Source organism: Capricornis sumatraensis, chromosome 2, assembly GCF_032405125.1.
Source record: "Capricornis sumatraensis isolate serow.1 chromosome 2, serow.2, whole genome shotgun sequence".
In the NCBI taxonomy this organism is placed as follows: domain Eukaryota; kingdom Metazoa; phylum Chordata; class Mammalia; order Artiodactyla; family Bovidae; genus Capricornis; species Capricornis sumatraensis.
Genome location: NC_091070.1, coordinates 186,696,189 through 186,712,629, shown reverse-complemented (window position 1 = coordinate 186,712,629; position 16,441 = coordinate 186,696,189). Strand labels below are relative to the sequence as shown.

Here is a 16,441-nt window from a genome sequence, read left to right as displayed (position 1 = left end):
CATAGAGAATAGACTTATGGACATAGGGAGAGGGGAGGAGAGGGTGAGATCTATGGAAAGAGTAATGTGGAAACTTACATTGCTGCTGCTGCTAAGTTGCTTCAGTCGTGTTCGACTCTGTGTGACCCCAGAGATGGCAGCCCACCAGGCTCCGCCGTCCCTGGAATTCTCCAAGCAAGAACACTGGAGTAGGTTGCCATTTCCTTCTCCAATGCATGAAAGTGAAAAGTGAAAGTGAAGTCGCTCAGCCGTATCCAACTCTTCGCGACCCCATGGACTGCAGCCTACCAGGCTCCTCCGTCCATGGGATTTTCCAGGCAAGAGTACTGGAGTGGGTTGCCAGTGCCTTCTCCGATTACCATATTTAAAATAGATAGCCAATAGGAATTTGCTATCTGGATCAGGAAACTCAAGGGGCTCTGTGTCAACCTAGAGGGGTGGGATGGGGAGGGAAATGGGAAGGAGGTTCAAAAGGGAAGGGATATATGTATAATTATGGTAGATTTATGTTGAGATTTGAAAGGAAACAACAAAATTCTGTAAAGCAATTATCCTTCAATAAAAAAAATTAATTAAAAAAAAAAGCAAGAGCGTTCCAGAAAAATATCTACTTCTGCTTTATTGACTCCGCCAAAGCCTTTGACTGTGCAGATCACAACAAACTGTTGAAAATTCTCACAGAGATTATAATACCAGACACCTTACCTGCCTCTTGAGAAATCTGTATGCAGATCAAGAAACAATAGTTAGAACGGGCATGGAACAACAGACTGTTTCCAAATTGGGAAAGGAGTATGTCAAGGCTGTATATTGTCACCCTGCTGATTTAAATTATATTCAGGTTACATTATGCAAAATGCTGGGCTGGATGAAGCACAAGCTGGAATCAAGATTGCTGGGGGAAATATCAATAACCTTAGATATGCAGATGATATCACTCCTATGGCAGAAAGCAAGAGGAATTGAAGAGCCTCTTGATGAAGGTAAAAAGGGGAGAGTGAAAAACCTGGTTTAAAACTCAACATTCAAAAAGTGAAGATTATGGCATCTGGTCCCATCACTTCATGGCAAATAGATGGCAAAACAATGGAAACAGTGACAGACTTTATTTCTTGGGGTTCCAAATCACTGCAGATGGTGACTGCAGCCATGAAAGTAAGACACTTGCTCCCTGGATGAAAAGCTGTGACCAACCTACACAACATATTAAAAAGCAGAGACATTACTTTGCCAACAAAGGTCTATCTAGTCAAAGCTATGGTTTTTCCAGCAGTCATGTATGGATGTGAGACTTGGACCATAAAGGAAGCTGAGTGCCAAAGAATTGATGCTGTTGAACTGTGGTGTTGGAGAAGACTCTTGAGAGTTCCTTGGACTGCAAGATCAAACCAGTCAATACTAAAGAAAATCAGTCCTGAATATTCATTGGAAGGACTGATGCTGAAGCTAAAGCTCCAATACTTTGGCCACCTGATGTGAAGAACTGACTCATTTGAAAATACCCTGATGCTGGGAAAGATTGAAGGCAGGAGCAGAAGGGGACAAAAGAGGATGAAGTGGTTGGATAGCATCACCGACTCAATGGATATGAGTTTGATTAAGCTACAGGAACTGTTGTTTTATAGGGAAGCTTGGCGTGCTGCAGTCCATGAGGTCACAAAGAGTCGGACACAACTCAGTGACTGAAATGAACTGAAAGACCTCAAGCCAAATACTCTTAAAGCAATATCTTTATTTTGAATGTATCTGTATTCTGAGTTTATGATATTCATACACTCTGAAATAGGGGAAGGAAATGGCACCCCACTCCAGTACTCTTGCCTGGAAAATCCCATGGACAGAGGAGCCTGGTGGGCTACAGTCCATGGTGTTGTGAAGAGTCAGACATGACTGAGCGACTTCACTTTCACTTTTCACTTTCATGCATTGGAGAAGGAAATGGCAACCCACTCCAGTGTTCTTGCTTGGAGAATCCCAGGGACGGGGGAGCCTGGTGGGCTGCCGTCTATGAGGTCACACAGAGTCGGACATGACTGAAATGACTTAGCAGCAGCAGCACCCTCTGAAATAGTGTCTCTATTTTTCCAACCCTCTGGTAGGCTGAATAATGAATCACAAAGATGCTCATGTTCTCATCTCTGGAACTAGTAAATAATTTTTGACTGAATTTTATAGATATGATGAAATTAATGATTTTGATATGGGCTATCCTAGTGAACCCATTATAATCAGAAGAGTCTCTGTAAGAGGGGGCAAGAAGCACATTGAGAGAATACGTAAGGATGGTGGAAGAGAAGAAGCTACATTGATGGCTCTGAAGATGGAGGAAAGGGGCATAAGTTCAGGGGTACAGGTAGCTTCTAGACTCTGGAAAATCCCATCAGTGGATTCTGCCCTAAAGCCTGGAAAGAGCCAGCCCTGCCCCAACCTTGACTTGATAAATGTTGGTTGTCTTAAGCACCAAGTTTGTGGTGATTTCTTACAGCAGCAATAAGATATCAGAATTGCCTCATTTGCCCTCTAAGAACACTAGTCAGGAAAACACTCAGGTTCCCTCACCTTTTCTATTTCCTGGAGATAAGCATCAATGAAGTCTCTTGCTTCAGCAGGATTCCAGTCTCTCTTGTGGTTTTCAATCATACGGGCAACAAACATCTTCAATTTCTCCATATTACTAAAGAGTGCTTGGTGCGGACCCGGAAGGAAATTCATTATCCTTGGAAACGTGTTGTAGAACTGATGGAGAAAACAAAACAGTCTTAGAGACAAGTGGGTACCAGATTTCTACTTTTGAAGACAAGGAAACCATTGCATCTCTGTATGTATTTTCTTTGCTAACACTCAACCCTTGGAATCACCCTTGTCTCATCTCTGTCACACCCCTCTTTTTTCCTCTCTGGCAAAGCATTTCAGCACTCCATCCAAAATAGAACCATTTTCAGACCACTTCTCAGTACTGTATGTGTTTTTCATTCTAGGACAAAGCCCCAACATTTCTTACCTAGGTGCTTTAAGGCCTCCCAACAATTTCCCTGATTTTCTCCTCAACTCCTATCCCAGTCTATTTTCCACTGAGCTGCCAGAGAGATCACTTAACAATTTAATCAGATCAATCAACTATTTATCTTTCAATCCTGCAAAGATTTTCCATGACATTTAGAGAAATTCTACATCATTCTCCTGGCCTGGAGCTCCACATGAGCTGGCCTCTTCCACGCCTGCCCCCTCTTCTGCTATCACTCGCTGCCGTCTTACTCGCTCTTAGTCTTTCTAGTCCAGCTCCATTCGTCTCTGTGACAACATCAAGAATGGCAATGTTTAGTCTTTTGGATTTGCTATTCCTTCAGTGAAGATTGGTCTTCCTCTGGAAATTGTATAACTCTAGCCTTTGTTTCATTCAGGTCGGTTCAAGTGTCACGTGCTTGGAGATATCTTACCTGATAATGCTATAATGCAGTACTTCTGGAACCTCTTCCCATCCCCCTATTTTCTTTTATTATTTTTTTCATGGCATTTTTCTCTACTATGTGTGTGTGTATCTTTGTGTGTGCATAAAACACCTCTTTCTAGCTAGGTAGCTAGTTACGTTCAACATAGATGCGTGTTTGACTATCTGTGCGTTACGATGTATTCTTCATGTGGATAAGACATTTTTAAAATTAAGTGGGTTTTGGATTTGGGAATAATAATGATATTAATGACAATAATGAAGATGATGATGTAATTCGAAGGACTTAGCGTAACCACTGCCATTGGGGCACCAGGGTTACTTTCCTTACTCAATTACATGAGATCTATTGCACAGTTAACAACAGTCAGTGGATCATCATTGGATTTGCTTAAGCATTCCCATATTTACTTGCACACATTAGGGTGCTCCATTTCATCTTTAAAGGATTGTTGTAAAAAACTGACTGAAATAAAGCATGTGAAATTGTCAGGTAAACTACCTGATCTATTTTGGGTCTCTAAAAAGTGCATATTACCCCCTGCCTCCTGACTCATCCAACCTTTCCAGGAATTTCTTTTCCTTGGGAATAGTCAATACGTGCTCACTGAGGTCCCAAACTTCCTGGATTCTGTCGTAATAGGACAGAAGAAAATGGAATTACTGAACAGGGGATGGGGTTTAGCATGATTAGAAGTGACAATAAGGAATGTTATTCAAAGGAAATACTGACAACAATAATCCTAGTAGCTCATATTCATTATGTTCCTTTAATGTGCCAGGAATCATGATAATTCTTTATCAGTTTGGGTGAGATGGGTCCATCAAACTCTAGGCAGTGTTGCTTGTTAAAAATGATTACAAGTAAATCTTCCATTAGGTATACAAGGATTTACCTCAACACTTGGGCTGATTTTCCCCTAGAAGTATCTTCCAAATAAAGAAAAGAGACTAAGAGACCAAGCAGATGAGCAGAGGTTTTGACAGACTTAAAACCCTAGCAGGACAAAAGGAGACAGCAGGGACTACCAAGGACGGGGGTGAGTGTTGAATGCCTTAAATCCATATCCTACAAATTTAGAAAACTGGTAATAAAAATGTGGATGGGTATGGCAATCGTGCAACAGGTGGAAATCTTTAAGGATTTTTACAAACAGATGAATACACAAGAGAAAGGAGTGGATGTGTCCACATGAACAGTAGACTAAGAATCAAAAACAAGTCAACAGATTGATTTCAAACAGGCTTGTGCTGAAGTCAATTTTAAAAGGTTACATTAGTTAAAAAGGAAAGAAAGACCCAATCTAATCTGTGATGGACATCAGCCTAATGTCTTTATGAAAGATAGCAAGTGATAACTGCCTCACCTGGCAGCACACTGATGTCTGCAGGTTTAAGACCTCATCCAGCATCCTCAGCAGTTCCTGGAACTGATCATCCTGGTAGTCAAACCGCTCCCCGAAGGTGATGGAGCAAATAATATTGGAAACAGCATTGTTAATTGTGAAGTGAGGGTCAAAAGGCTGTCCTGGAGGCAGGAGAAGAAATGGAGCCTTCAGATAGGATTGTTTCTATTTTACAGAGATTCTACTCTGTGTAACATATGACACACCAACTACAGAACCACCTCTGAGACTGTAACCCCAGGGTCTGACAACCTCAGGGTCTAATAAGTATTCAGTCAATGCCTGGGAAGTCTAACTGATGACCAGGATTTAAAACCAATAATGTGTTTAATACCAATCTTTTTCTTAATTCATGAGCCACATGAGGACAGGTCATGGTTAGCTGTTCCCTGTTATCCCCTCAGCACCCTACACAATACTGGGCTAGGGACAGACAGGTAGGCAGTGGTGAACATCTGGTTAGTGAACGTACGAGCCACAGTCCCTGCACGTGTCCTATGACATGCTCACCATTCTCCTCTCTTATCGTCTGGATGAGGTAGGAGGCCTCCTCCTGAATGCGTTCCTCTAAGCTCTTCTTTCCTAAACCAAAGTTCCTAAGAGTTGTCAGGGCAAACCTTCTTTGTTCCTTCCATAACTGGCCACTGGACATGATCAAGCCTGGGAAAAGAAAGCCAACATTATGAAAGAAAGCCAGCAAGACCCATGATGTATCAGATGAAAGGAAGAAAAAGGGCTGTAAGGTACTTGAAAACTAATCAGAGAAATAGTCCCTAAACAAGGATATAATGGCTTAAATTTACTGATTGTTTGCAGTGCTGTGCATATTAGCATTTTTAATGCATTCTGGGATTTAGTACTCACAGAAACTCTCTGATGAAATCATTAGTGTAAAACCAGACCCCCGTTTTTTGATGAGAAAAATGAGGCACAGGAGATAAAAGTACATTCTACAAGGTTACACAGTTGGAGCAGGTAAACAGGCATTTATTTTCAAGTCTGCCTGACTCTGATGCCCATGCTTTGATTACTTGTCACATACTATATTTAAGTATTTGTTATGGTACATACTAAGTATGCACTAATGTACTAGACTAAATCAAAACTCATAAGGAGAAAGAGTTTAAATATCTTAATAAAATAGATGAATCACCCAAGAAAACAAAGAGTTGTGAATGTGTGCAGAAAGAAAATCATAGGCAAAGGATAAAAAAATCCATCATGAGGTGTGCAGAGAACTTCATTTATTTTATAACACAGGTGAGACCACCACCCTCTCAATTCTTCATTCCAGTACACTTTTTCACTCCTTCTAATATCTCCCTTTCACATCCACCACCTTAGTGAAGTGGCCCTCCCTGCTGTTCAGTCCAGGATCCTTTTCAGCCTCACACTGAGGTGTCAACAGCATGAGATGCTTTTTTCTTGAAACACTCTTTTCCAGTGGTGCCCAGGACACCACACTCTCGAGGCTTTTCTGCTAATTCTCTGACTTCACAGAAATCATCATACCTTTAGTTACCTTATATCCTATCAAGTTTTGAAATGATGGGCCTTTTTGAGCTTGGGTCAAACCCTCCTCTCTCTTACCCTTATCCTCCGTTTCTGTGAAATCTCATCAGCTCCAAATATTTCAGATAACATCTACTGATGTGAACATCTATATCTGTGCCTCAGCTCCAGACACGTAACCAATTGTCTGCTTGACTCTCTTGGTTTTATACTCAGCATATTCATGATTTTATTCATGATTTGCTCCATACAACTCCCCACCCAGGCCAGCCAACACCTTGTCCTTCTCCATATCCTCCTTCTGTCCTTTACCTACTCATTTGGGTGTCTACCTCATTCTCCCTCTGTCTAGGTCATCATGTCCTGTTGGATATGCCTCCTGAATAGCTTAAATCCATGTATTTTCACAGTCAGTCTCCTGGTCTAACCTACTGAACTGCCATTTGTGACACCTGGCTAATCCAGGCCACCACCTCCTCTCACCTAAAATGCTACAGTAGTCTCCTTCTCCTTTTATCCCATTCTTGACATTATAGCTTAGAGAAGTCTTTAAAATGCAGCATGTAAATACGATGATTTCTTTGTCTGCTTAAACCATTCAGGAGCCTCTGTTGTTGCTAGGATAAAAGCAACATCCTTAAACATAAACTCTTTCTGGCCAAAGTTAGCATCTTCATCTTCATTTAATTATCTCCATTTAATCTCTGTTCTTCCCACATTGGATACCTTTCAATTCCTCAGTTCACTGTCCTTCTTCCCACCTCATAAACTTTTCATTCTGTTCCCTCTGCTGGACTGCTTGTTCGCTTTATTACTTGTCATTTACTTACAATAGCTTTTCCTGAGTCTCAGGACCAGATTCGATACCCATACTAAGTGAACCCTGCTTTTAACTTCATAACACTGAGGGCTTAAATTATTATCTTACTTGATACTGTTTTTCTTAATGGCATGTAGCTTACAGAAAAATCAAGAATTTTTTTCTGTTCTACTCACTACTCTGCCACTGGTGCCTGGTCTTACTAGGTTCACATGGCAGATAATATAGTAAATGAATGTAAAATAATGGGTGAACTATTTCAAAGCGGAATAGAGAAATACCTGAAAAAAAAAATGCTGTTTTGTTACAAGTATAGATTTAAGTTTTTCATTTAGATTTTTGAAAATGGAAGTTTATTTAGTACCCATTCTAAGTACTCATGCCAGACTCTTTTAACATAGACAGAAGGCTTGAGATACCTTTGGGGCACAGCCTTAATAATAGAGCATAAGGACCTGGAGGCAAGAAGGGATCACTTAATCAACAGGAACAAGCTGATCCACATCCGTTTTCTAGAGGAAGAGGTCTGAGTGGGAAAGCAGAAAGAGAGCCTGAGGACGCATTGCTTTTTCTCTGCTTAAACAACACATCACATCACTGAGTGATGAGCATACTTATTTATCAAAGCACCCAGAGTGAGTTCATGCAGGTCATGTCGCTTCTCCCAAATCCCTGACATTAGAGGTGACTCTGCCAGGTGCCCTGAGGGGGTGCCTTCAACAGGGAAATGCAGGCACTCAGGCTTCTTATGAGGAGCTTGGTCCCTGGGATTGTTGGAGATACTTTCACAGACCACAAGAATATCAAACACACTTACCAGTGTAACAGCTTACCTTTATTGTTTATCAAGCGCTCTTGGAGAGGCACTACAGGGCGGTTGGAGAAGTTTTGGCCTTGATTGACAAGTGCTTCTTTAATTAAGGGCAATCCAGTTAAAAGAATGGAAGGAAATGACCCCAAATCCAAGCTAAAAACGTTCCCATATTTCTTCATAAACTGAAAAATAGTAGAAGAGTCATAGTTACATATGCACATCTCTGTGGGTCCTGGAATGGAGGGTATGTATAGCTTTGGCAGCCTATATTAAGGGGAATTTGTGTGTGTTTGTGTGTGTGTGTGTGTGTGTGTGTATGAGTGTGCCTTGGGCTGTTGGAAATATTTCTGCCTGTTTCCATTTCTCTTGGTCTCAACTAGACTTCAGTTTAATCTACTACAGGACACAGGCATTCATTATAAATACTCATCCATATGTTCATTTTATTTGGATTGAGTGAGCATATGTATCCTGAGATTAAGGCATAAAGATACAATAAAATAAGCAAAGTCTCTAACCTCAAGCATCTTAGACTCTAGTGAAGGGAGAAAATTCAGCCCATGTGACTCACCAGAGGAGGCAGAGATGTGTTTAGTGAATGTCTGGGGTAGAAAGCATGGACTTCGTAGTAAATTATATCTGTTTAACCACAAGACAGTGTCACCTTCTTCAACAGGTTCTAGGTGGCAAAAAATTCATTACAGGGCTAGGCCCAGTCATAGACAAGAACACACTAGCTGGAGCCATGTTAACTCTACAGCTGGCTAGCTGTGAGATCTCAGGAAAGCTGTTTCATTCTTTTTGGAGCCTGTGCTCCCCACCTATAAGAGGGAAAAATATTGTTCCCTTACAGTTTCTGGGGTGGGGTAATTCCCTGGCTGTCCAGAGGTCAGGACTTGGACTTTAGTGCCATGGACACAGGCTTAATCCTGGACAGGGAACTAAAATCTCACAAGCAGGGCAATGTGCTCTCTACACTCCTGAAAAAAGGGAAAAAAAGTTTCTGTGAGGAAGAAAGAGGAGAACAATAGGAAAGACAGTTTGTTTTCTGATACTGGCAGACAGCCACTCTAGACTCTGGGGAATGAATGGACTCCGGAGCATAGGTGCACTCGTTCAAGGAGGCAGACAGGACAAGAGCAAAGGGAAGATGTACAGGGGAAAGGCACTGGTGGTCACAGCCAGCCACATCCACTGGGCGCCACGCTAACCACCTTTCACCTTTTGTCTCGTTTCCCTCACACCACCTTATGGCAGTAATGATATTAGTCATGTTTTAGTAAGGAAAGTGAGTCATGGAGAAGAAACTCAGCCAAAGTGCCAAAGATATATGGGACTGGAGGTATTTGTGAGATTTAAGGACAAAGACATAAAGCTGAAATAGCACTGGGAACTTAGAGTTTACTGGATGTGACAGCAATAAACTGAGAATGAGAGTAACGGGGCAGGGAGAGGAAGCGGGAGAAAGCATTAATAAAGGAGGAGTGTGGGGGATGTCACAGACAGCCAAGGGACCCCGGGCTAGGAGAGGTGCCTGGACAGACTACATCTCACTTGTGTAGGGAGCTGGGATACAGTGTCGGAAAGGTGCTAGAATTAGACCAAGAATGTCTTAACGTCAAAAGGTGAGTGTTTAAGAACCTGGATTTTGAAGGCAAACAAATTGCTTTGTATCCAGCTTCCACTGGTTACTTTCTATGTTATATTTGGTTAAGCTATATAACTTCCCTCTGTCTCAGTTTCCAAAGGTATAAAATGAGGGCTGTTACAAATCTCATCATTAGGATTATGCTGTTAGTAATCAAAACACTAAAATTAATAATAAAATTATATATTATTATTGATATATTTAGAGTATATTTTAGCAAATAACTCTTGTAAAATATTGACAAAGAAATAGAGGGAAAATGGCCAGAGAGTGATACCATTTCCCTATCATAGTCCAGTAAGATTTTTTTCTTAGTCACATAAATCATTCTATAATAAGCCAGACAGCTATGGTAGAAAATGTTTAGAAAATGGGGCATGGGAAATTAGGAAGGTTCTCATCATGCCAAACAGATCAGCCAGTTTCTTCACTGCCTTCTCACTTTGTTTCAGCTCATGTCACTTCTCCAATTTAAAAATCTCCTGTCCACTTTACTCCACACAACCATTCTGTTCAAGTTCACCCAAATTTATTTCAGCATTCTACAGAGGTTATCCCCAAGGTTTCCTATTCACAGTGAACCACTTAATGACATCTCACTTGGTTACTGAAAATGTATACCACACCTTTCATCACATACTCTCTTGTATTACGCTGTCATTTGATAAGTATGTCATAAATGCCTGTTGGATAAATGAAACCCTGAAAAATCAATTACCTGCTACCTATATCATGAAAAGTAGCATAAGTAAAGACCAGATGTAAGTTTCAAGTCCTTGTTTGGCTATTATCAATTTTGAATAACTTAGGCAAATCACTTAGTTTTTGACTCAATGGACATGAGTTTGAGCAAGCTCCGGGATTGGTGATGGACAGGGAAGCCTGGCATGCTGCAGTCCATGGGGTTGCAGAGTTAGACACGACTGAGTGACTGAACTGACTGACTGCATAGCATGTAAGGTTTACAGCAAGCACTTAAAGCACAATATAAAGAGATGTACTAAAAAAACCTATGGATAAATTAAAAAGGAATTCTTAAAAAATATTCGTGTGACCCACACGAGAAAGGAGAACCAGAGGAACAAAAAACAAAGTGCAAAATAGAAAATAAATAGTAAAATGGCAGACTTAAGTGTTTAGACAACAAAAATTACACTAAATACAAATGATCTAGATTCACCAATTAAAAGAGATATTGGTAGAATGAAACAATGAGCCACTTACATGTTACATATAAAAACTCATTTCAAGTATAATCATATAAGTACGTCAAAAGTGAAAAACTGGAGAAGCATGTGCTACACAAATACTAATCAAAAGAGAGCTGGCGTGGCTATATTATATCAAATAAAGTTCAGGCAAAGAAAATCATCAGGGATAAAGAATGACATTATGCAATAATTAAAGAGCCAGTTCACCAAGATAACAATTTTAATGTGCATGATCCAAATAAAAGAGCTGCCAAATAAATAAAGTAAAACTATCAGAACTGACCAAACACAGAAATAAACCTCTAATTATAGCTGGAAACTTAACATGCCTCTCCTAGTGATTGATAGAATGGGTAGATAAGAAGTCAGCAAGGGTATGGAAGCACTAAACAACACACTCATCTTTTCAAGCCTAACTGACATATGGTACAGAGCGCTCCACACAGCAGCAGCAGCAGAATTTTTTTTTTAAGTGTCTATCATGGGTCATAAAACCAACCTTTACACATTTGTTCAAAGTTGAAATAATATAGTATGTATCTTCTGACCCTGATGAACGCCAACTGTAAATCATTAACAGAAAGAAAAGAGAAAATCTTCCAATACTTGGAAATTAAAAAACACATTTCTTAAAGAAAGGTACAAGTTTAGGAGCCTAGCATTTTAGCTTTAAAATTCTATATTCTAATCATATCACTTAATGCTACTTAATGACATTTTTTAAATGAATACTTTAGTGAGAGTGGACTGTTTATGGAGGAGCCTGAAAGTGAGGGCCTCTGTCCTTGTGGGGATGGAAGCAATGTGGTTGAAAAATGGTGAGGATTTAGGTGGTGATTGCTCAGTAGGTAAAGAATCCACCTGTAGTGCAGGAGACACAGAAGACTCGGGCTCGATTCCTGGGTCTGAAAGATCCCCTGGAGAAGGAAATGGCAACCCACTTCACTTTTCTTGCTTGAAAAAATCCCATGGATAGAGGACCCTTGTGGGCTACCATTCATGGGGTCACAAAGAGAGAGGCAGGATTGAGCTATTAGGCACACGCACACACATCCTCATTTTACACTTAGAAAAGGGAACCTCCTTAAGGGGAAATATAGCATCCCTCCTCCCACTACCATGGATAAAATTATTAAAAAGACAAAATTATCATACTATAAATTGAATGTCCCAGTAATATGTAACAAGACACAACTATATGACTTACAAATGTATTATATCTGTCATCCTCAAGGCTCTAATAAAAGAAACTGAAGAGAAGACACAGACTCACCTAGCCAGTCAGAACCATCTACTGAGAATGCAGAGGGGATTCTGAGCTATACTCTATCCAGATACCCTAACAGGAGAGAAATTATGCAGATAACCAAGCTCCTGGAAGCATATGAGTCTTCAGATGAGTGCAACAGTACAATATTTACACTTCTTTCCATCAGCTAGATGGACTGAGAAGCAAGTTTTGCTTTGTGCATTAAGCCTGCAGCCCCTCCCTCCCCCAAAGCGCATGGAGTCGGGATTCTTAAATAGTAAACAGTAAACAATAGGCAATGGCACCCCACTCCAGTACTCTTGCCTGGAAAATCCCATGAATAGAGGAGCCTGGTGGGCTGCAGTCCATGGGGTCGCTAAGAGTCGGACACGACTGAGCGATTTCACTTTCACTTTTCACTTTCACGCACTGGAGAAGGAAATGGCAACCCACTCCAGTGTTCTTGCCTGGAGAACCCCAGGGACGGGGGAACCTGGTGGGCTGCCGTGTATGGGGTCGCACAGAGTCGGACACGACCGAAGCGACTTAGCAGCAGCAGTGGCAGCAATAGCTCACCCCTAGAAAGCACAGCTGGAATCATTCCAGTTGACGGTGAGGAAAGAGAAGCTCAACTTCGGGTGTACCCGGGTTTCCGATTTAACCTGAGAGCCCCCTCAGTCTCCTGTCTTTAGTACCCGGAAGGCCCTTGTCCTGCAGGTCAGGGTCAAGACGTGGCCCTGACACCTTCGCTCGCTCCTACCTCCTGAAGGACCAGGTGCCCCTTCTTAGGGTCAAGCTGGAGCAAATTGCCTACGAAGGGCAGGCGGGGGGGCCCCGGCGGGTAGTTCTTTGGATGCCGTCTTTTCATGAAATCAACAAAGAGGAGAAAGGCGAGTGTTCCCAGCAGGACGGTGCCAGGACGGAGAGCCGCCCAGAGGGCCGCCGCCAGGGAGCTCAGGGCCTCCAGCATCACTGCGATGTCTGGTTTCGCTTCTGTGAGGATCTGTGCGTCCGTGCTCTCAGCCGGGTTCCCAGGCCCCGCCCCATCCTACTGTCTCACCCCGCCCTTGCCTCCTCCCACCGCGGCTCTTCCTTCCCCCAGCGCTCAGCTAAGCCCCACCCCTGGCTCCCTGTGGCACCGGGTCCACCTTACCCCTCCTTGCCTTTCCTCAGGTCCTGCCTCCTCCTCCCCTCGCCCCAGCTTTTCCCCACCTGAGTCTGTTCTCTGGGCTGGAGCCCAGCCTGCCTGCTACCCACTAGACGTCAAGCATGGGATTCCCTGGAGAACCTGCCTGGATATCAGAAAAGGCCAGGCTGGGAGGTTTTTTATTTCTGTCTAAAAAATATTCACAGCCTTAACGTTGAGAGTTAAGTTTTATTCCATGAGAATTTTAGGACTTCAAGCCTGGGAGACAGCATCTCAACTAACCCTGAAAGAACTCAGAGGAGAGGGTATGATTTGGGTGGTGGGAATCCCTTGGACTGCAAGGAGATCCAACCAGTCCATTTTGAAGGAGATCAGCCCTGGGATTTCTTTGGAAGGAATGATGCTAAAGCTGAAACTCCAGTACTTTGGCCACCTCCTGCAAAGAGCTGACTCATTGGAAAAGCCTCTGATGCTGGGAGGGATTGGGGGCAGGAGGAGAAGGAGATGACAGAGGATGAGATGGCTGGATGGCATCACTGACTCAATGGACGTGAGTCTGAGTGAACTCCAGGAGTTGGTGATGGACAGGGAGGCCTGGCGTGCTGCGATTCATGGGGTCGCAAGGAGTTGGATACAACTGAGCGACTGAACTGAACTGAATGGCAACCCACTCCAGTATTCTTGCCTGAAGAAGAATCCCAGGGACAGAGGAGCCTGGTGGGCTGCTGTCTATGGGGTCGCAGAGAGTGGGACATGACTGAAGCGACTTAGCAGCAGCAGCAGTGTGGTGTGGGCAGGAACCAGATTATGCAGAAGTCTTGCAACAAAGGGCAGGTAGTCTGAATGGCAAAAGATTATTGTTAATTAAAGGAAAATCAGATATCTCAAGTTTAGGAATTTAGCCTTTTTCTATGTATGGGAAAATGCAAGAGTCTGGGCTCACTGAAATCATTCCTTTGATAGGCACCTCACCTATCTGGGGCCAGTATCCAGTGTCTTCACATCCTGAGTTTCCTCAGGGCTCAACACAGGGAGTGGCTGCAGTGTGATGGCTGCTAGGTGGCAGATATTCTTTCTTTCCTGAGTTCCGTCAAGGGTCATCAGCTCACCATCTGCAGTGGCTGCAATTGCTGATGACTTTGACTGACATCCTTTGTTTAGTGATACAGCAGGAAATAGTCCATTTCTCTTTAGTTGGTTTGATTTTTCTTTTGCTCTATTTAGAGAGCCTGTCATTCTGAGACCAAGGGGGCTCTAAGGTTATGGTTTTGTTATATTTCAGAGAAATCCGCAGGCACTTGAGCTTCCTATTTTTCTATCAACTTTTCACGAAAGGATTGGAACCTAGCCTGGTGAACCATCAGAAAAACAGCAACCTCTGATGCTTCTTGTGAGCTACTGTACAACAAGGCACTGAACTCTCCACACAAACTGCTTCAGTGAAAAAATATGCAGGTGAATTCTTTGTTCCATCTAGCAGTTAAGGAAAAGTAAACATCTTTTCAAACAAAGTTTGATGGAATTTGTTGCTAGTAGACCTGCCTTACAATAATGTTTAGGTCTTTAGGAAGACGGAAAGATATATAGGTCAGAAACACAGATCTAAATAAAGAACACTAGAGAAAAAATAAAGTTATATTTAAATCTTACTTTTTCTTAATAGAGTTGATAATAGTGTGTTAACAATAGAAATAGCAACAATGTATTTGGTGATTTTATCATATAGATAAGTGATATGAAAGATGCAATGTTGGCTGAGCAGAAGGAAGGGATTAGGAGGAACATTCCATTAAGGTCCTTGAACTTCGAATTAAGCAGTGTAGTACTATTTGAAGCTAGATTTGAATTAGTTGGAAATGTATACGGTGAACTATAAGTCAACAACTGAAGTTTTAGAAAAGAAATATAATCAATGTGCTAAGACAGAAGAGAAAATAGAGTTATACAAAATACTTAGTTAAAGCCAAAGAAGGGAGGAAAAAGAGTGAAAGACAAAAAAGAAACAAAAATTAAATGCAATGAATAGAAAACAGTAATGACTATGGTAGATAACCTGTATCAAGAACCACATTAAATATTAATATTCTGATCACATTAATTAAAAGAATGTTTATGAGTCCATTAAAATAAAGACCAAGACTCCTTGCAGATGCTTCATTATCAAAATACCAAAACACTATTTTTGTAGGTGTTGAATCCTGAGACTTTGCTGAATTCATTTATTATTTCTTACAGTTTTTATGTACGTGTAATCTTTAGGGTTTTCTAGATATTAATATGGGTTTCCCATTTGGTGCAGTGGTCAAGAATTGACTGCCAATGTAGGAGACACAAAGAGACTGTGTAATTGGGTCTGGAAGATCCCCTGGAGAAGGAAATGGCAACCCATTCCAGCATTCTTGCGTGAAAAATTCCATGGACAGAGGAGCACAGTCAGCTACAGTCTGTGGGGTCACAAACAGTCAGATGTGAGTGAGCACAAATACACACACACACACACACACACACACATATTAAAACAATGTCATCTGCACACAGAGATAGTATTAGCTCAGCATCAAAAAGAACAAGATACTTAGCAATAACTTAAGCAAGAAGGCAAAGGACTTATACACTGAAAATGTAAAATATTGCTCAGCAAAATTGAAGAAGCTTCAGATATGGAAAGATATCTCATGTTCAAAACTGAAGACTTAATATTATTAAATTGCTCATGTTAGTCAATACAATTCCTATCAAAAGCCTAAAGGCATTTTTTACAGAAATAGAAAATGTAATATCTATATGAAAGCACAAAGACTCTGAATAGTCAAAACAACCTTGGACACCTCACATTTTTGTCTATGAGCTGTCTATTAGATAACTGAGAGAAGTGAAATCATGGAATATTTGTCCTACTGTGGTTGGCTTATTTCACTTAGCATAAAGTTCTCAAGGTTCATCTATTTCTAGAATTTGAAAATATTTCTTTCTTCTTATTGGCAGAAGAATATTTCATTGTATGTATAGTCCACATTTTCATTATCCATTCATTCACTAATGTGCATTTAGCTTATATCCACCTCTTGGTTATTATGAATAATGGTGCTGTGAAATGAAAATATCTCTTCAAGATTCTGATTTCCATTCTTGTGGATAAATATCCAGTAATCACACTAGTGGATCATAGGGGAGATCTATTTTTAG

At 41.4% G+C, this 16,441-nt stretch overlaps 1 protein-coding gene across 1 annotated transcript in view; it reads right to left on the bottom strand.

The window, feature by feature from the left end:
- LOC138072881 (cytochrome P450 2J2-like) overlaps positions 1-13,080 on the bottom strand; it is a 30,887-nt gene extending 17,807 nt beyond the window's left edge. The window contains exons 1-5 of the mRNA XM_068964144.1: positions 12,869-13,080; positions 8,020-8,182; positions 5,365-5,514; positions 4,816-4,976; positions 2,560-2,736 (exon numbers count right to left, since the gene is read on the bottom strand). Coding sequence (XP_068820245.1) covers positions 2,560-2,736; positions 4,816-4,976; positions 5,365-5,514; positions 8,020-8,182; positions 12,869-13,078 — 861 coding nt within the window. The 5' untranslated portion in view covers positions 13,079-13,080. The remainder of the gene's footprint in view (positions 1-2,559; positions 2,737-4,815; positions 4,977-5,364; positions 5,515-8,019; positions 8,183-12,868) is intronic.
- Positions 13,081-16,441: the final 3,361 nt, after the last annotated feature.